General features: G+C 47.1%; 1 protein-coding gene across 3 annotated transcripts in view; it reads right to left on the bottom strand.

Moving 5' to 3' along the window:
* Positions 1-20,592, bottom strand: part of MYLK (myosin light chain kinase) — a 200,250-nt gene that overhangs the window by 112,194 nt on the left and 67,464 nt on the right. For 2 of the 3 annotated variants that reach the window (XM_021673967.2, XM_012476200.3), the window contains exons 7-11: positions 20,419-20,437; positions 18,732-19,267; positions 17,953-18,159; positions 11,204-11,338; positions 7,466-7,618 (exon numbers count right to left, since the gene is read on the bottom strand). In XM_021673967.2, coding sequence (XP_021529642.2) covers positions 7,466-7,618; positions 11,204-11,338; positions 17,953-18,159; positions 18,732-19,267; positions 20,419-20,437 — 1,050 coding nt within the window. The remainder of the gene's footprint in view (positions 1-7,465; positions 7,619-11,203; positions 11,339-17,952; positions 18,160-18,731; positions 19,268-20,418; positions 20,438-20,592) is intronic. The other variant, XM_064365754.1, reaches the window with a different exon arrangement.

Below are 20,592 nucleotides of genomic sequence, written 5' to 3'. Positions count from 1 at the left end.
TGGCCTTCCTTCCTCCCAGAACTTAAGAAGCAAATGGGAAGAGAAGTGTGTGAGGAAACAAATGAAAGGAATAAATGACGTATAGTATCCCAAAAAAGACCTCTGACCAGTAATGACAGGGCTGCTGGCTGGGAAGCAAGGATCACTGCAACCACAGTCTTTTCACTGTCTTAGAAGTTATAATCATGCTCTAAACATGAAGGTATGGCATCCAAACCACCCAATGGTCCCTCCCAGTGTGGGCCTGGAAACCACACTCTCAGTTACACTGTGATCACACGGGTCACATTTTGCCACTAGGAACTCAATGCTGTGATTCTGGATAGCATTCTTGATCTAGGACTCCATGTAAGTATCACCAACTGTGGGCTGTAGAGGTGGATAGTTATAAAGCCCTATAACGGCCCTATTAGTAAAATGAGGTTCGAGTTCTATGGTATGGGCACAAACGTACACGTATATGCTCAGAGGTCTTTCTGTAACATGAAGAACCCACATGGTACACATACCCAATTCTGTACTCAACCTACATAAAATGAAAATATTGGTTGTATGTTAACTTAACATGTAATTATTAATTGCTTGCTTTCTTAGAGTTTAAAAGCTTGTGGACAGATGTTTTGGATAAATTAAGCTTCTTAATGTATATAAAAAAGGTAAGTTAAAACTGGTATTTCTTCTTCTTCAATAAATTTCTCTGTAGCCAACGTAAGTATTTGAAAAGTTTTCAGTGCAAAATCAAGCAATGGGGAAAGGATTCCCTATTTAATAAACGGTGTTGGGAAAACTGGCTAACCATATGCAGAGAGCTGAAACTGGATCCCTTCCTTATACCTTATACAAAAATTAACTCCAGATGGACTAAAGATTTAAACATAAGACCTAAAACCATAAAAACCCTAGAAGAAAACCATAAAAACTCTAGAAGAAAATATACGCAAAACCATTCAGGACATAGGCACAGGCAAGGACTTCATGACTAAAACACCAAAAGCAATGACAACAAAAGCCAAAATAGACAAATGGGATCTAATTAAACCAAAGAGCTTCTGCACAGCAAAATAAACTATCATCAGAGTGAACAGGCAACCTACAGAATGGGAGAAACTTTTTGCAATCTACCCATCTGACAAAGGGCTAATGTCCAGAATCTACAAAAGAACTAAAACAGATTTACAAGAAAAAAACAAACAACTCCATCAAAAAGCGGGCAAAGGAAATGAACAGACACATCTCAAAAGGAGGCATTTATGCAGCCAACAAACATATGAAAAAAGGTTCATCATCACTGGTCATTAGAGAAATGCAAACCAAAACCACAATGAGATACCATCTCATGCCATTTAGAATGGTAACCATTAAAAAATCAGGAGACAACAGATGCCGGAGAGGATGTGGAGAAATACGAATGCTTTTACACTGTTGGTGGGATTGTAAATTAGTTCAACCACTGTGGAAGACACTGTGGCAATTCCTCAAGGATCTAGAACTAGAAATACCATTTGACTCAGCAATCCCATTACTGGGTATATACCCAAAGGATTATAAATCATTCTATTATAAAGATAGATGTACACCTATGTTTATTGTGGCACTGTTCACAATAGCAAAGACTTTGAACCAACCCAAATGCTCACCAATGACAGACTGGATAAAGAAAATGTGGCACATACACACACACACCCCATGGAATACTATGCAGCCATAAAAAAGGATGAGTTCACATCCTTTGCAGGGATATGGGTGAAGCTGGAAACCAACATTCTCAGCAAACTAACACAAGAACAGAAAACCAAACACTGCATGTTCTCACTCATAAATGGGAGTGAACAATGACAACACATGGACACAGGGAGGGGAACATCACACACCGGGGCCTGTCAGTGTGTCAGGGGAGATAGGGGAGGGATAGCATTAGGAGAAATACCTAATGTAGGTGACGGGGTGATGGATGCAGCAAACCACTATGGCACGTGTATAACTATGTAACAAACCTGCATGTTCTGCACATGTACCCCAGAACTTAAAGTATATATATATACACAAAAAAGTTGTTAGTGTTTTTAAGCTCAAGGAGGTCAGGGTCCATACCTTATGTCAACTGGACAGACTGTATAGTGTCCAAAGTACCTGTGCATAACCTGGGAAGACAAAGCAGGTGGCTCAAGGCTGCCCCGCAGAGGGCCTGGTATTAATCTGAAATCAAACTGTTCCTCTACTCATTGCCGAGCAAACGCTGACTTCACTGGTGCCTGTTGTCTTCATTAGAGGCTCTGCATCAAAACAAATCCTCTAATAAACATGCTTGTCCTATTTTATTATCTATTCTAGAGATCATCTTTTTGTATTTTTGACTTACCCACATTTTATGTCCTTAGATGCCTTTAACAGGCCCCCCGGGCCTTCGGTTAAATAAACAAACCATTAGGCTGAGAAACTATGTCAAAATGGGCACAACTAGCAGGCTATTAATAAATCTAGACACTGAAGAATTTTAGCCTTGACGGAGATACTCCAGGGGGAAGTAAATGTAAAATATTCTAGCCCAAGGATGCCCCCCAGCAATGACTCAGTCCGGATACTGTGAGATATATACTCTATTTCAGATCTTCCTGGGATCTGCAGGGATTTGAATTCATCATCTTTTAGATTCATCCTGGGTCAGGAGGAAAGACATTCATTGCTTGGTTAACTATCTAGCCTGTGTTGGGGAAAGAAGGAATATTTGTAGAGGGACTCTTTTCTTTCTCTCTCTCTCTCTCTCTCTCTCTCGCTCTGTCATCCAGGCTGGAGTTCAGTGGTGTGATCACAGCTCACTGCAACTGCAGTCTCAACTTCACAGGCTCAAGCAATCCTCCTGCCTCAGCCTCCTGAGTGGCTGGGACTAGGGGCATGAGCCACCACACCCGGCTAATTTTTATATTTTTTGTGGAGACAGTGTGTTGCCATGTTGCTGAGGGTGGTCTTGAACTCCTGGTCTCAAGCGATCCACCCACATTGGCCTTCCAAGGTGCTAGGATTACAGGCATGAGCCATTGCACTCAGCCCTGTTGAGGGACTCTTGAAGGTAATTTGTAGATTTCCTGCACACCCTAATGGGCACGGAGTCCCCAGAAGGGCGAGGAAGTCTAGGGAATGCCTCCCTGCTCTTCAGGGGAGGTTCAGCAACCTCTGTGCTCTTGTCCATTCAGGGAATGTAGGCTCCTACAGCAGGCCTGGCTCTATACATGGTACCACGTGTTCCCTCCCTGCAGGAAACTTACAGTCTGGAGAGGAAGATAATTAGACAAGCAAGTAGAATAAAATGAATGCGAATTTTCAAGGAGTAAAATGCTTTCTCCTCACCTCCAGGGGCCCTGCGTGGTATGCCCCCGCCTTTCTGAGCTCACTGTCTATCACACCGCCCCATCTACTTTGCTGCAGCCATGGAGGCTGTCTTGCTGCTCCTAGAACGGGCAATCTTGATCCCGACTCAGGGCCTTGCACTTGTGCTACCTGTCTGGAGCTCTCTTTCCCCAGGCCACTGACACCTCTGAGGCTTCCTTCCTCAAGGCTCTAAAGATGCACCCTCTCGCCCTCCTTGATTCACACGTGCCACTCATTGGCTTTTTCTCTTGGTAATCATTCCTTTGTGACCTGCTCATGTTATGTTCTTTTTTTTTTTTTTTTTTTTGAGACGGAGTTTCACTCTTGTTACCCAGGCTGGAGTGCAATGATGCAATCTCGGCTCACCGCAACCTCCGCCTCCTGGGTTCAGGCAATTCTCCTGCCTCAGCCTCCTGAGTAGCTGGGACTACAGGCACGCTCCACTATGCCCAGCTAATTTTTTGTATTTTTAGTAGAGACGGGGTTTCACCATGTTGACCAGGATGGTCTCGATCTCTTGACCTTGTGATCCACCCGCCTCGGCCTCCCAAAGTGCTGGGATTACAGGCGTGAGCCACCGCGCCTGGCACGACCTGCTCATGTTCTTAACAGCACGTGCCAGCATTTGAAATGAGGCCAGCTGCTGACTGCTGCCCGCATTACCATCAGAATGTAAGCACCATGCAGGCAGGGCCCTCAGCTGTCTTGTTGACTGCAGTTTCCCCAGAATGATGCCTGGCACTGATAAGTATAGGCACGCAGTAAAGACTTGTTGATAAATAAGTGTCATACTGGAAGCACACGGTGTTCAGGGAATGCATTCTGGGGTGATTAGGGTAGGCTTCCCAAACAAAGTGACATCTGTGGGAGTTTCCAGGATTTGGAGGAGAAGAGAGTCACTAAGGAGGGGAGGCAGAGAAAGCACGAAGGTCTGACCACAGAAATCGTGTCTGAAGGCTGCACCAGCAACCTCGATGATTGCAAAACCTCGGCAAAAGACGAAAGGTGAGAAGAGCCCCTGCATCTGGACTTTGGCGCAGTATCCGCTGAGCTCTCAGAATAAGCTTGCTTCCAGCAGAGCTGCCCCCCAACCACCCCCCAGAGAAGACAACTGGGGGGACATGCATTGCTGCATGGCGCCACCTTGTGGCTACAGCCCTTGAAAGGAGACGTGTGCGTCTGTGGCTTGCGTCTGGCTGGACACCTCCCTCCTCTGATTCTCTGATGGTCTCTTCCCCCAACAAACAATACTGTGGCAAAGTGGATCCTTCGGGAATACCCCTCCTCAGTCTTGGCATTTGTAAGGATTGTATTTTGTTTAAAGGTGGGCTCTGCTGGACAATCATAAGCACAGCACAAACCTGGGACTCTCACCTCCGGGGGACTCTTAGCTCAGCTGGGTCACTCTAATCCAATCTAAACACTCCTATGCTCTGGAGATACTTTGCACATTCATTTACTTAATCCTTGCAGTACCGTGACTGTCAGCATCTCCATTTCACACAAGAGGAAGGTGAGGTCTGGAATGCTAACTAATGCCAGGGTGCAGGGCTAGTAAGTGGCAGAGCGGGACTCACACCCGGGCCGCTGGCTCCACATCCATGCTCCCCACCATAGCCCGGTGCCACACTAAGGCAACAGAGGGCTGGGCCTGGGCAGCTAAGGGAGAGGTGGAGCAGCCGTCCGTGCCTCAGGGAACAAACATCTCCACTGTGATCATCTCCCCGCAGGCCACGCTGCCCCTGGAGGACTTGCCCCAAGAGGGCTGCCAATCAAGTCAGAAAAACTCCACAGCGGAGGACAGTGCAGGGAGCAGCCCCGAGCCTCCTGAGTGTCTCGGGGCACTGTGCCAGGGGTGTCACTGTGCCAGGCTCGCCCTGCCCCAATCCTGTGCCGAAAGAGCCCCAACGCTGCCAGGCCTGAGCGTGTGGCTGCGTCCTCTGCCTTGTTCACCATTTATGGTATCTGAGCCTCTGTCTGGCCTTCACAGGCCAGTAACTCCCCCACACCGGGAGGGGGTTCTCTCATGCACTCCTCTTCTCAGAGCAAATCCAAACTTCCTTGGCAGAGTTTTTGCCTGGGACCTCTCTGTGCCTTTTTTTTTTTTTTTTGATGGGTGGTAATCATTCAGGCCCCAGCCCCCACAGGCCCGGGAATCAGGAGGATGGCCCTAAAGAGTTCTTGATCCTTTGCCTGGGACTCCCACCTCCGGGGGATTCTTAGCTCAGCTGGGTCACTTTAATCCAATCTAAACACAGGCAAGCCAGAACAGACACTGGATTAGCCCTTGGCTGTGGCTATGGAAGGAGAATCTCAGAAAACAGAAGGCTGAGCTATGTGGCCCTGCATGTAGCATTCTCACTCTTGCTGCCCCTTGCTAGACTCTGGGGTTGACCACACTGGCTTCCAACAAGATCCCCCTGGTGGGAAGGTGAGTCCTGCTCCCCGGCCCTAAGAGACGAGGCTCTGAGCAGTTCACGTTTTCTCTGAAGTCCCATTATCACAATTTCCTGAGTTTCCCACCTAGCTCCCAATGAGTCGTGAAGTTAGAAGTAAGAGGATAAATGAGGTAAGCGTGTAAACCAGAATCTGGCTGGTAAATTCCCAGAGGCCAGAGCTGGGCTCTGAACCCAGTGTGGAGGGGTTCCTGGAAGGAAGGAGTGGACCCATTCCCCATTAACGACACCCCATGCTGAGGCATCTCTTCAATCAGAGCACTCAGGGAGCGTGCTCACTACCAGCAGAGAGCTTCACAGAGCCAGCATCAGCCACGTTCCCCATAAGTGCCAGTTCCTTCATCCCTAAGGGACTGACATCGCCTAGCTCACAGTGGCCAGTCTTCCCCTTTGGACTAGGGGACATGCCCTCTGAAAAATGCCAGGGCATAGAATGAGCGCAGACGTGAAAGTCACAGGCTCTGGGCTCCAGGGGCCAGCTTTGCAGACTAGCGTGATGTGCTTAGGCAAGTTACATTCACTTCCTGAGACTTCCAGAGCCTTCTGTCTGAAATCAGGGCAGCATCCTTGTCCCCTAGGATACCGAGGTCTCAGTGAGGGAACATGGGTGAGGTAAAAGTACTTAACACAGTAAGACACAAATGTTTCTTCCCTTTTCCTTTTCTGCAAAACCTCCTCCTACAGCCTTCCAGACAGTGGCTACTCATATAATACGGAGATGCTCCTGAGAGACCTGAGCCCTGGGGAATGGAGAGACGTGTTCTCCTGCTTGTCTGATGGGAGACCAGACACGCTGCACCCAGTGCTAGCACCAGAGGACCCAGTCATGCACAGGAGCTGGGGGCATAGGCCCAGGGGGAGGGTGGGATCAGGCTTACCTGAAAGCCCTGGACCCAAGAAGCACTTCTGTGGGAACTGTCACCATGCCTGCTGATGATAGCACAGCCCAGACAGATTTGTCCTCAGTCTGTGGCTCCCTGCAATTCCTGGGGACTAAGTGCTTGGCTGATGAATGGATGACCATGATAATAAGATTACTGGAGAACAGGCTGCTGATGCGTAAAAACAAGCCTGGGCCGGTGAGTGGAAGAGGGGGGCAGAAAGGGGACAATCTGTGACCCTCTGGAGACCTCAGAATGCACACTGTGACCCACGGTCCCCCAGCATGTAAGGGGTCACTGGTGAGACCACTAACTGCTAAGGGAGTATGAGTGCTCCCCCAGGTCTTTTTGTAGTAGGTGAGGTTTTCTTCCAACCAGACCAGGAGCTTCTGCAGCCAAGAGAGCCTTCATCTCTTTCCCTACTATCTTTCCATGTCCCCAGAGGAGTGAGGGGGTGAGGAAAAGGCCACCTCTGATGGCAGACCCCTGTCACTGTGAACTCCTGGAGGTCATCTCCCTCACTTCCTACCTTCCTACCTTCAGGTGCAGCACTTTTTAAGGAACCCCTCCTTTGCCCCTGAGAGGTTTCAGAAGCCACTCTGTTGCAGCAACTGCCGCTGGTAATGGTGTGGAGTAGTGCCATGTGCACCTCTGCTCCCTGGATTTTAGCTCATGATACCGTTTTCTACAAACGTGCCCTTCCTCCAAAGCAGAACTGTCTGCAGGAAAGGTGCTTCTACTGAGGTGCCCGGAGGCTCCTACCATGGACGGTGACCCGGGCGCTGCAGGACACCTGCCCCAAGGCATTCTCAGCCAGGCAGGTATAGGTGCCATGGTCCTCCGGCAGGGCATCCTGTATGTGGAGCTCGGCCACGCCGGCCTCGCAGGTGGAGCGAGCGTACTGGATGGGCTGCCCTGTGGAGGAAGCACAGGAAGGCTCAGGCCAGGCGGCACTGGCAGTAGGGATGGGAGCCCTGTCCTCAGCAGGGCTGCTGCTGTCATGATGCTGAGACTTGTCATGCTTGCTCAGATCCACTGACGGCTAACCATGTGTCATGCACATGTCCAGCCAGCTGGACCGAGGCTTATGGGCTGGAGAAAGAGCCAGGAACTAAAGAGATGAAAGAAAGGGAGTAATTGTATGGTGGAGGAGGAAGACGGGGCCTAAAGGGACTGGGGAGGGAGAATCTGGAGGAATTAAGAATGCAGGAGTGAAAGGGGCACAGTTTGGGGCATTCTGTGTTAAATAGTCTCCAAATCCACATCCTCAACTTCGTGGAATTCTGAGCCTGGAGAGAATCTCACAGGGTCATCTGGCCCATAGCCCAGCCTCAGGCAAAACAGACCTTGCCTGGGCCGAACCTGTCTCCAGAAACAATGATTCCATTTTCCACTTTAGATATTTAACATAAAGCAATTCTGCATCCCCACCTGATGTTGCAGTTAGAAACGCTTCTTCTATGCAATTAAGTGTATTTTCAGGTTCACAGAAAAGGTAAATATGGAGAACTAAAAATGACTCTGGCTCCTTTTTTTCCAGAGTCCCTTCCATGTGACATGTTCCAGGTCACACAAAGTCCTGCATGGAGACAGGAGTGCATGCGATGAGCAGTTTCCTTAATGCTCTATGTTCCTGGGATGTGACTTTTCATTTCCAGGAAAAAAAAAATATCATTACTGAAGAGTCTGGCCTCAGAGCAGGAATGTGTCCAGCTGCCATATAGGAAGCAACTGTCAGTTTCTTCCCTGGCCGGGCCCCAGGGTCCTGGTTTGCACTTCATAAAATCGGGGGTGGCCAGTAGGGGAGGGAGAAAGTACACAAAGAAGTCCTCTCCCTGCACTGCAGTGTTTTCTTCTGCACACAGCAACACTTCATGTCTCCATGACAGTTTGGCAGAGGGACCGGCAAGCACGCCATAGGACCAGAGGGAAAGATTCCTCCCAACCTACTATACCTCATACAAGTGGGGCCTAGGGCTGGGAAAGGCAGGGGCCTGGATCCTACCACTGAGAGAAGTGACACAGCTCTTTGTTTTTATTTTTTGTCACAATGATCCCCTCCAAAACCTCTCTGCCTCGAAAATACCAGTGCATTCCCTGACTGCCACCAATGTACCTCTGCTATCCAAGCATGTGCTGACAAGCTTTTTGAGAGCGCTCCTTTAACTAGAACATAACTCCCTTTGGACCCACAAACATGGGATGGGATGGAGGCCCAGAAAGGAGCTGCTGGCTCAGGGCACATCAGAATTGGGAGATGTTAGGCTCTCCCAGCTGGGAAGCTGGATTGAACCCGAGTTAGCAGCCAAGGAAACCCAACTTGAGCATGATCGCCCTCTAGTGGAAAAGGCGTGGAAACGCTAAGAGTCGCTGAGAATAGTCTTGAGTGAAGTAAACTAGGGAACAGCAAGCTACAGCTCCAGAGCCGAATCCCACCTGCAGCTTGTTTTGTATGGCCTGCAAGCTAAGAATAGTTTTTACATATTTTAAATGGTCAAAAAAAATAAAGGGAATATATTTCATGACGTAAAAATTATGTGAAATTCACATTTCAGTATCCATGAAGTTTTACTGCAACATAGCCACACTCATTCTTTTACATAATATCTATGGCTTATGTACTGTCTATTTTTTATTTTTTGAGACAGGGTCTCACTGTTGCTACCCAGGCTGGAGTGCAGCAGTGTGATCTTGACTCACTGCAACCTCCACCTCCTGGGTTCAAGCAATCCTCCAATCTAAGCCTCCCGAGTAGCTGGGACCACAGTTGCATACTACCAAGGCTGGCTAATTTTTACTTTTTTTTTTTTTCTGTAGAGACAGTTTTGCTATAGTTGGCCAGGTTGGTCTTGAACTCCTGAGCTCAGACAATCTGCCTGCCTTGGCCTCCCAGAGTGTTGGGATTACAGGCATGAGCCACTGCATCCAGCCTTCTATGGCTGCTTTTATACCCCAACAGCAGAGATTAGAGTTGTTACAGAGGCCGTATGGCCTGAAAAGCTGAAAATAGCTACCACCTGGCCCTTTATAGAAAACGTTTGTTGATACTTAGTCTAACTCCGTTATTAGTCCTTAATGCCCATATTGCCTCCTTGGAGTCAATCACAGGATCCAATAGGACGTCTGTCCTCTGCTGAGGGCTGGCGGGGAAGGTGACCTCAATTCTCACTTACCTACCGAAGAGACTACATGTAGGAAGATAGATGGCACTTCCACTCACTTGCCAAAGACAGCTTCTGGCAAAGCCTGAGCAAATTATACTAGCAAGGAAGATTATTTGGTACATAACTTCTCTCTCTCTCTCCTTTTTTTTTTTTTTTTTTGAGACGGAGTCTGCTCTTGTCACCGAGGCTGGAGTGTAATGGCGTGATCTTGGCTCACTGTAACCTCTGCCTCCCAGGTTAAGCAATTTTCCTGCCTCAGCCTCCCAAGTACCTGGGATTACAGGCGCCTGCCACCATCCCAACTAATTTTTGTATTTTTAGTAGAGATGGGGTTTCACCATGTTGGTCAGGCTGGTCTAGAACTCCTGATCTCAGGTGATCCACCCTCCTTGGCTTCCCAAAGCACTGGGATTACAGGTATGAGCCACAGTGCCCAGCCCACTGCTCTCTTAAGGAGCCTATTCTATTAGGCATGAGAGTGGGTTGAGACCCCAAACCTTCTGTTCTAGCCTATCTTCTCATAAAGAAGCTGGTACCCAGAGAGGTGAAGTGTCTAAGGCCACCTGACCACTCAGCGGTGGAGAAGGTCAAGTGCCTGTGTCTCCTGACTCTCAGCAAGGGCTCTTTCACCTTCTCTGTGGACCCCAAAGTAGTCCCTGCTCCATCTCATCAGTTTAATGGACTGTTCTCAGTCCAGAGTTCTCCCTCACTGTTGAAATTAAATTGTCCTTTAAAAAGAAAAAGGTGGTAATATATGCAAATAATTTTTTAAAGGCTCTTACTTGACAAAAAAAAAACAAAAACAGAGTTGGCAAGTCTCTATAGGACAATCACTTTAAAGAGAATAACTGGTCTGTGAACCCCAGAAGCACCTGCCACTAAATAAAAGGTGAGATCCCTCAAGCAACTTCTGGAGCGGTTCATTAGTTTATTAATTTATTTGTTCATTTATTGACTCAATAGATGTGAATTGAGGGCCATTATGAGTTTGACCACATGAAAAGAAGTCCAACTGCTCAGGCACCTATGTGTCAGGCATCTCATTAACCACTTTATATAAATGATCTAATTTAATTTTACAACCACCACCCTGCAGATGGGTGGCATGATTCCCACGAGGCAGATGGAGAACTCAAGGCTCAGGCAGGAGTAGTAACTTGCTGAGCCAGCTGGGAGCAGGATCCCAGTGCCCGTGCTTTCTCTCTGTGCCCCATGCCTCCTTCTCATGCCACCAGGATGTCCAACGCATAAATGGCTCAGAGAGGTAAGTGAGAATTCAGGCAGGGCCAAAGGGCCCAGGGGACGGGAGCAGAGGGCTGGGGTAGGGGGCACTCACCATTTAGCAGCCAAGTGATCCGGGGCCCTGGGGTCCCCCGTACAGAGCACTGCAGCACAAAATCCTGACCCTCAGTGACGGTGCAGTCCTTCAGGACACTGGAGAAGGAAGGGGCCACCTCCATCACGGCAAGCCCTGTGAGGAGGGAAAAGGACAGGCCAGCTCAGATCACAGCTTGCCTGCTCTGGTGATACCTTCAGTCACCCCAGCCTCCCAGGCACGCCTCACTGTCCTGCACACCTGGGTGTCTTTGGCAGCCTGGCTTTGCCTTATCTCTCTTCAAGCTTAGGAAGCAGGCAGCACCAGTGGTGAAGGGACCTGGAGCCTGAAGCAGAGTCATTGGCAGGGGCTTTTCCACAGTCACAGAACACCCTAGACCTGGGGGTGCTTAGGACCTGGGCCTGCCGTCTCTCCTCTGCAACTCAGGTGCCTCCTGTCTTGCCTTGGCTTTTGCCATCCTGGAGCCTCAGAGAGCTCCTTCTCACCTGTTGGTCCTCCTCTACTTTCCAGTCTCTTATCTTCTTTAATATGTCCCGTCAGTGATTACACAGTCTTCTGAATATCTTTTTACTTGTATAAGCCACAGGCTCACGGGTGACGACATTTCCATTTTAAATTATTACAATGATTTGTTTTCCAATTCCAGAACTGAATAAAAGGACTCACATGAGTTCCAGTTTCCTAAGCACAGTTTGAGCCCCGTTCTAGGTCAAGGGCTCAGAGCTGCCGGGGACGTGGGAACAGGTACTAACAATGCCTTCCATGGCTTGAATGCACAGTCTAGTTGAGAACTGCTGAGCTGAGCTTTCCAAAAGCCTTCTACATCAGTGAATTAGGGGACATTTTCTAGTTTGGGGACCTTAATTAAGAGCAATAGGGATAATCTCTTCTGTGACAAGCAGAACATGCCGTAGATGTGTCAAGGTGGCTGACAGCTGAGAAAAGGTGGAGCTGGATTTGGTGCTTAGAAGATATGTCACTGGTGCTTTTCAAGACAGCCTGTTCAATACAGAGATGAGAGGAAATGCCATATTATACTGCAGGGGTTTATGGGCTAGAAAATTAGTAAGATTTGAGGGCCTACTATGTGCCACGTACTTTTCCAGATGTGACTGTGACAATGCCCTGAGGTTGTTCTCTTGAGCTCATTTTACAGATGAGGTAACTAACTTCCCATAGCTGAACTCGACGGTGTAGCCAGGTTTTACAGCCAGGGCTGACTGTACAGCTGCACTTTCTCCTCCAGATCCCAGGGGAGAGGGTAGGTGATGGGAGGGCAGCGACAAGACAGAGTGATGGTGTACCTGGACAGGCCTGGCACCGAGGAAAAGTCAGGCAGACCACCTGAAGCGTGTGGGGACGCACCCTCTCCACCCCTTCCCTTGGCTGGCGTTCAACTCCCTCATTAGAGAAATGCCTCTGGGAGTTACCAAAAGGATATAGGCTTTCATGCCAGGTCAATTTCAGGTAGAAATACACTCTCTTTTACAAGGCAAGTGAACTTGGATGAGTTATTTAACCTTACTAAAGATCTGTATTCTCATCTAGAAAATGGGTATGATTTTCTTGTAAGATTGTTGGGATAACTAAATGAAATAATTTAGGTAGAGCATTTAGCATAAAACCTAGCACAGCACATCTTCAATGAGGGTTAGCTGTTATTATCAAGTAGAAGCTGTGCATAGAGACTCTTCTTGTGGCAAATATAGTCTAGGGATGAAAGAAAGTGAAGGGAAAGATTTTCTTTCCTTTTTCAGCACAGGGACAACTAGAGCATGCTTGTAGGGAGAAAAAAGAGGTCTCTCAATAAAGGAAGGAGAAAGATGGAAGAAGTGGTGGGACAGCAAATCATTATTAGATCAGATCCTTGTGAAGATGAGAAGGAACAGAAAGAGAAGTCTTGAGAAGGGGAACAGACAGGTATTCTGGAGTGTAGGAAAACAGAAAGAGAGAGGTCTGTAGGAGGAGCTAAAAGTCCACCCATCAGATCACCTGTTTCATGGTAAACTCATCTGCCAAGAATGAACTGGGATGTTTAGGAATGGGAGAAGTTTTAGAAAAGCTAGTGTCTTCATCAAGAAGACAGGATGTGGCATGGCAGAGTAAAGACCTCTGAAGATCTCCTCCTCCATAAAAGCAACAACAATACTGACAAAAACAGTCAAAATCAATGGTTTCAGAATGCCAGAAATTAACCAAAGCCTTGCAACATTCTGAGGAGCATTCATTAAAAACAAACTTCCAGGTGTGGCGGCTCATGTCTTTATTCTCAGCATTTTGGGAGGCCGAGGCAGGAGGCTCGCTTGAGCCAGAAGTTGGAAACCAGCCTGGGAAACATAGCAAGACTCCTGTCTCCACCAAAAAATTAAAATTAAAATATTAGCCAGGCAGGTAGGCTGAGGCAGGAGGATTGTTTGAGCCCAAGAGTTTGAGGCTGTAGCAAGCCATGATTCTGCCACTGCACTCCAGTCTGGGTGACAGAGTGAGACTGTCTCTAAAAAGTAAAAACAATAAACAACAACAAAAAAAACCCAAACACCACCACCCCTCCAACCCCCCAGCTGAATCTTGGTGAGAACAGCAAGCTTTGTGGCATTTTCACTCTTGTCCCCCTTGCCCCAGCTCTGGAGTAGCTCTGAAACCAACAGTAACTATGGTACTTGTGAAAACCAGCCACTTAGGAAGGGGTGGGATGGGTTCCAAGCTCCTGAAAAACCCCATCCCTAAGAGAAAGGTCACTATTTGCCCTGTCTGGCAGCTCCTTCGATAGCTCAATTTTCAGGATTTTCTTTATTTAACCTGACTCAGAGTTTATCCTGTGTGAGTGGCCCCATCTCTGGGGTGTTTGTTAAAACAATCAGTAGCAATTGTTTAATATTAAAGCTACTTGAGACAGCAGTATCATTCAGGGCTAACAAGAGTCTGACCAAAAAAACTTAAAAGGAAAAACTGGGGAATGAGATGTCCAGGGCTTTGAAAAGCTCTGACAGATTCCTGAGAACTGAGAAGGCCATATGGATGTGGAGGGCTGTGAGCCTGCCCAGGGAGGATGTAGGAAGGGTCTCCTCTCTCACTTCTGGTGACTTGGAGCTTCAGTGCAAGCAGAAAGGAAAGCCTAAAGCAGAGTTGTAAACTGCTGGCCGGAGCACTGAGGTATGTAATACACACACAGAGTCCCTTGGCAAAGGCTGGGAAAAGCATTAGTTCAAGGCATTTAAGGAACTCTTCATCCAACCAACTAGCTGATCACTGAACTAACTAAGCAGGGACTTCTGTGGCCACACATGACGAACGATCCAGCCTTTACAGAACAGGAGAGGATTACTGTAAATCATGTCTGGTAAAGAACGTGTATCCAGAATATATAAATAACTCTTACAACTTAACAATAAAAAAGTGAATGACCCAATTAAAAAATGGGTGAAGTATTTGAATAGGCATTTCTCCGAAGGAGCTATACAAATGTCCAATGAGTACATGCAATGATGCTCAAAATCACTAGTCACCAGAGAAATGCAAGTCAAAACTGCAGTCAGGCTGGGTGTGGTGGCTCATGTCTATAATCCCAGCACTTTAGGATGGCAAAGTGGGAGGCCTGCTTGAGCGAGAAGTTCAAGACCAGCCTGGGAAACATAGTGAGACCTTGTATCTACAAAACTAAACAAGATTAGCTGGGTGCTGTGGCATGTGCCTGTGGTCCCAGCTAATACAGGAGGCCTGAGCAACACAGTGAGACCCTGTTAAAAAAAAAAAATCATAGTCAGATGATTGTGAATGGCTATAATTAAAAAATAGAAAACAGACTGAATGCAGTGGCTCATGCCTATAATCCCAGTGCTTTGGGAGACTGAAGTGGGAGGATCACTCAAGTCTAGGAGTTGAGACCAGCCTGGGCAACATAGTGAGACCCCCATCTCTACAAAAAATAAAAGAAAAATTAGCCAAGTGTAGAGGCAAGCACCTGGAGTCCCACCTACTCAGGAGAGTGAGGCAGGAGGATTGTTTGAGCCCAGGAATTCAAGGTTACAGTGAGCTCTTATCATGCCACTGCACTCTAGCCCCATTGACAAAGCAAGATCTTGTTTTTTGGTTTGTTTGTTTGTTTTTAAAGGCAAGTAAACAAGCAAACGAAAATAAGTATCAGTGAGAATGTGGAAAAACTGCAACACTTGTACATTGCTAGAAGAATGTAAAATAGTACAACCACGATGGAAATCAGCTTGTCAGTTCCTTAAAAGGTTAAATCTAATCTAGAATTACCTTACGACCCAACAATACATGTGGTCTAAATCTCAGAATTGAAAACAGGTATTGAAAACAACCTATACATAAATGTTCATAGCAACACTTTTCACCATAGCTAAAAAGTGGCAACAACCACATAGACCTTAACTGATGCATGGATAAACAAAACATGCTATATCCATATGATGCAATATGATTCAGCCACATGGATGAACTACTAACACCTGCTACAACATGGATGCACCTTGAAAACATTAAGCTAAGACAAAGAGGCCAGACATGACAGGCCACATACTGGATGATTCCACTTAACGTCAAATGTTCAGAAGAGGAAAACCCATAGAGACAAAAAGTAGATTAGCAGCTATCAGGGACTGTGGAGATGGGAAAACAAAGAGTGGTGGCTAATGAGTAGGATTTTTCGGGGAGGGGCAATGAAAATGTTCTGAAATTAGATGATGGTGATGGCCACACAACTCTGTGAATATATTAAAAGTCACCAAATTGTATACTTTAAAAGGGTGTCTTTTATATTATATAAATTATATCTCAATAAAGCTGTTACACAAAACACAACAAGATAGGGAATCAACCTGAGATGAATTACCCCATGATGTGAACAGGCTAAAAATAGTCTTCTACGAGACTTAGATAAATTCACAGCAGAGGAAGCCACAGGAGAATCTAGGCCCGCTGGATACGCCATTAACCTGTGGTGGACCCAACACCATATTTCTGTTCCCTGCGCAGACAGAGACCTGGCCTGGATGATAAGCCTTGATCTAGACCTGTGAACTCTGCCTACCAGCTCTCCCACCTCCAAACATCATGGATAATATTTCTTGTAAAGGAATTCATGAGCATAGTAAAAACCCCAGTTAAACAGTGAATCAACAGTATACAGTGAAAAATAAGACCCCCCCATTCCTTCCTGTGGACCCCCAGCTTCCCCTTCCTAGAGGTACTTGTGTGCCTTTCCAGAAATGATTTATGCACACACAGGCATCTTTTCACATGTGTGTACACAGATCTTTTCTTCCTTTTATACATGAGCCTGTACTTTGCTCCTGTCCCTCCCTAGTGCATCTTGAACATGTTTTAGCATCGGAGTCTACAGGACACTGTCTGGCATTCTACCATGTGGATACATCACTAAGTTATTTTTTTTCTTTTGTAAATGTGCATTATGAAAATTTTCAAACATACACAAAAGTGGACAAAGTAGTGTAGTGAATTCCTATGTACACATCTCTCAATTTCATTTATATCAATATTATTTCACTGATACTCCTGCCAGTGCTCCCCAAACATAAATCATTTCTAAGTCAAATGTAAGAAACCATACCATTTCACTAGTAAATAAGTCAGGATGTATCTCTAAAATAAATGAACATATAGAAAAAAAATAAATGAACATATAGAAAAACGGTAACAAGACGACCATCACATCTTAAAACACCACAAATTTCTTTGTATTAAATCTTGTCAGTGTCCAAATTTTCTTGATGTTCCCATAAAAACTTTTTAAAGATGATCTCAGGATTGCTACAAGATTATCAACAATTATTACAGTTGTTGATGTTACTTACATACCTTTTAATCTAAGTTTTTTATAGGTTCTCTCTCTTTTTTTTTTGCTTGCGATTTATATGTGGAAAAAAATGGGTGGAAATTATTTGTCCCCTAGTTTCCAGAAGCCTGCAATTTGCTGATTCTCCTCTTGTGGTATTGGTTAATCAGTTTCTCAAGGGTATGACATGGGCCTAGGGCCTACATATGCATTTAGAATAAAGAGGAAATTTTACAGAGATAGACAGGTACAAGAATATTTATCGTAGTGAAAAATGGAAACAATTTAACTATTCAACAAATGAGAGCACACTTAAATTGGAGCCATTCCATGCAATATTATATGGCTACTAAAAGTCACGCTTTCAAAGAATTGTGTAAAAAGATGTTAATGTCACATGAGCAAATTAGGATAGAAAGCAGCATACAAATAGCACAATGGTAAGTTTGTATAAAAAACACTAAAATACAATTTTTTTCTGAGTCATAAGATTATATATTGTTTAAATTCCCCACAATGAACATGCATTACTTTTATAAACAGACAGTACAATAAACATAAAAGATGTGGGATCCTGCGCCATGTCAGATTACCCTAAACCTGTATATTTAATGAACACTCGGTTCTCTGTGGTTACAAACCTGAGCAATGGCACTGTTCGAACAGCTGAGGGGCCTAAGAAAGGTAGCTCTGAACTGGGCTGGGAGTGGGGCCTGGCATGTTTACTTTGAGGTGATTCTGATGTGAACTCCTGATTATGAATCACTGGCCTGGAGCAACACATTTGGCCTTGGCATGTGGTTGGGGTGATCTTTCTGTCGGGTTGTGCACCAAGGCTGGGGGCTGTAGGAGATGAACCATCTGCAGTAGGTGAAGCACCCCATGAATGGCCGTCCCACAGAGAATGCAGGGTGACCTGGAGAAGTATACTCACTTTCCACTTGGAGTGTCCAGCTGCAGGACACCTGGCCTCGGGCGTTGGAAGCAGTGCAGCTGTACGTCCCACTGTCCCTGGTCCGGGTTCTCAGCAGGCAGAGGTAGTGGGAGCCAGCATCTTCATAAACCTCAATGGTGCCTCCCTGCCTCCTCACAGGGGCACCTTCCAGGAACCAGGCCACTTCAGGCTTTGGGATCCCTGAAACTACAGGGCCAGGTGAAGAACATGAGAGCCGCCCACTCCTTAGAGATCACCCCGTGCTTGTGAGGTAGGTGGGGAAGGCGTGACCTGGAGGAAAGGGCTTGGTTCCGTGTGGAGCTGCCCTCCCACCTCTGTCTGCTTCCTCACCCTCAACCACACTCTACAAGACGAAACCTCCTGAGACAGAGTCAGGGGCCTCGGGGAGGAGGAATACAGGGTGATGGGCCAGGTCTCCAGATCAGCCAGGCAAGGGCAAGAAAGAGTGGAAGAGACTGTGGGTTTGTTTTTTGATGCTGGCAATGATGAGGCTGTTTCTTCTAGGGTGGTAAGAACTAGGACCCAGGGCCAGTATTCTTATCCAGTAGCAAACAATGGGCTGCTGTTAGGGGTCTCTCCAGAATAAAGGGACATTTCTACAGTGAGTCCAAGGCCCCTGTAACGTGGTTTTCTAGGTGAGCTTAGGCCAAGAAGATGAGTGGATATAGGAGGTGCAGACCAGCTGGGTGCTGAAGGAAGGGAGTGGCCACCAAGAGGCTGCATTCTGGCCACTGGTGACCCTAATTAGCTCTACTCACCTTCACACCTGAACTTGACAGTTTGATTTTCCCTGACCTCCTGGCTTTGGGGCTTGCTCTCAAATCTGGGGAATGCTGCATCCCTCTGGTCCTCCAGGGGGATTCTCCTGGTAGCAACCTTGCTCACAACGTCTTGGCTTCCCAGGCCAGGCTGCCTGGTGGAGAAGGTGGCTGGATGGGGAGCAGCTGGCCTCTTCCTTTCTTCTCCAGAAGGTGATAGGGCCCCCGTGACGGGTGCTCTTGGTTCCGGTTGAACTCTTGCGGCCTGCAGGGTGATGGAGCTGGAAGTCTTCTGAAGGACTGGGGTCTGCGGGGCCATTCTGGGCAAGTCCCTGTATGGCTCCAGCTTGGACTCCCTAGGGGGCTGAGGCCGGTGGTTTGGGGCCCAGGCTGGGGAGCCACCTGCCTGTGGGCTGGAGCAGTTCTTGCTCTCGGCTGCAGCCTCCAGACTGTCCAGTTTCGACACCTTTGAGATTGTATTGGTCACCTCCCTCCTGATGTCTGAATTGGTGGCTGTCGTTTCTCTCCCAAATAATCTGTGTGGTGGGGAGGGTGAGGAGACGGGAGAATAGAATGATCATCTGGTTACTCACAAACATGACTCATCACAAGCACGGGTTCCAGGGATCACAAAAGCCCACAAGTTAAGAGCAAGTAAGAGCATCTTTCTCTGCAGTTTGCCCAGTTTCCCAAGCCAGAGCACAAGCACTCATTCCCGACACATCCCTGTCCTGTAGCCCTGCCCAGAGCCCTGCTTTCCCTACACCTCTCTTCTCCACTGGTGCCTCCCTAGTTCAAACCCCACCACTGGTGTCCCATGTCCACTCTGCCCTCTTTAATCTATTTTCTATACAGCAACCATAATTGATTTTTGAAAACATAAATCATGTCATTTCAAGCCCAAGGATTTTCTAACAGTTTTTCCACTACATTAAGAATGAAACTGAGCCCCACAAGATGGCCCATAGAAATGCCAGCTCTGGCTGCTCTGGACTCATACAAGACACCATCCCGCCACCCACTAGGCTGCGGCCACACTGGCATCCCTCTGGGTCCCCACGGGCCTGCCTCTTGGTTCACAGCTTGTATATGCTATCCCTGCTGTTTGGTGCACACTCCCTGAGCTTTGCTTCACCAGCTAACATTCCTCTGCACAGGTCTGAGCTCAAATACCAAGTTCCCGAAACGGCTTCCCTACTCCTCTATTCTCATCAGCACCCTCCTGGAACAGACGTATCCCAGTCGGTAACGTGCATTTGTGTGGCTCTGTCTAAGCCCTCCTCTACACTAGGGAGTCTGCCCCCCCCCAACCCCTGCACACCCAGCATCTAGCACTGAGCCTCACACACACAGGAAGAGGTTCCTGCTGGGTCTGGGCTGGATGGTGAACAGATTCTGCCCTGGAATGAGGAAGGCAGCCTTCTCAGAGCAGTCAGGACACTAACCAGGGAAGAGACTGTGTAGATACTGAGAAAGGTGGCGACACTGAGTTTTCCAGTCTCAATACCCGTGTGTCATATTACAATAGGAGAACAAGATAAAACACCCAGAATTAAACAACACCCTCCACACAGCCAGTTCTTCTGCCCCATAAGATGATTCAGAAATTCGGGGCATTTCTCAATAGCATCCCTTCTTTCCTTGCAGGACATTTCATGATGGAAAACGTAACAAAGCCTAGACCTACCTATTAGCACTGTCCAAACCTGGAAAAAGGGGGAAGGGTGGAAAGACTGTTAGTAGAATGCTGTACACACCAAGCTCTCCCTCCCCAAGCACTTCCCCGTCACTGTGGTCCCTCCCTGCTGGCTCCTTCCAGCTTCTCTGGTGCTGAACATCTTTGATCTGTAAATTCCCTCCT

Source organism: Aotus nancymaae, unplaced genomic scaffold (genome assembly GCF_030222135.1).
Source record: "Aotus nancymaae isolate 86718 unplaced genomic scaffold, 86718_ANA_hifiasm-v0.15.2.pri h1tg000062l, whole genome shotgun sequence".
Lineage (NCBI taxonomy): Eukaryota > Metazoa > Chordata > Mammalia > Primates > Aotidae > Aotus > Aotus nancymaae.
Note: the sequence above shows the minus strand (reverse complement) of the source record. Positions and strands in the feature narration are given on the sequence as shown.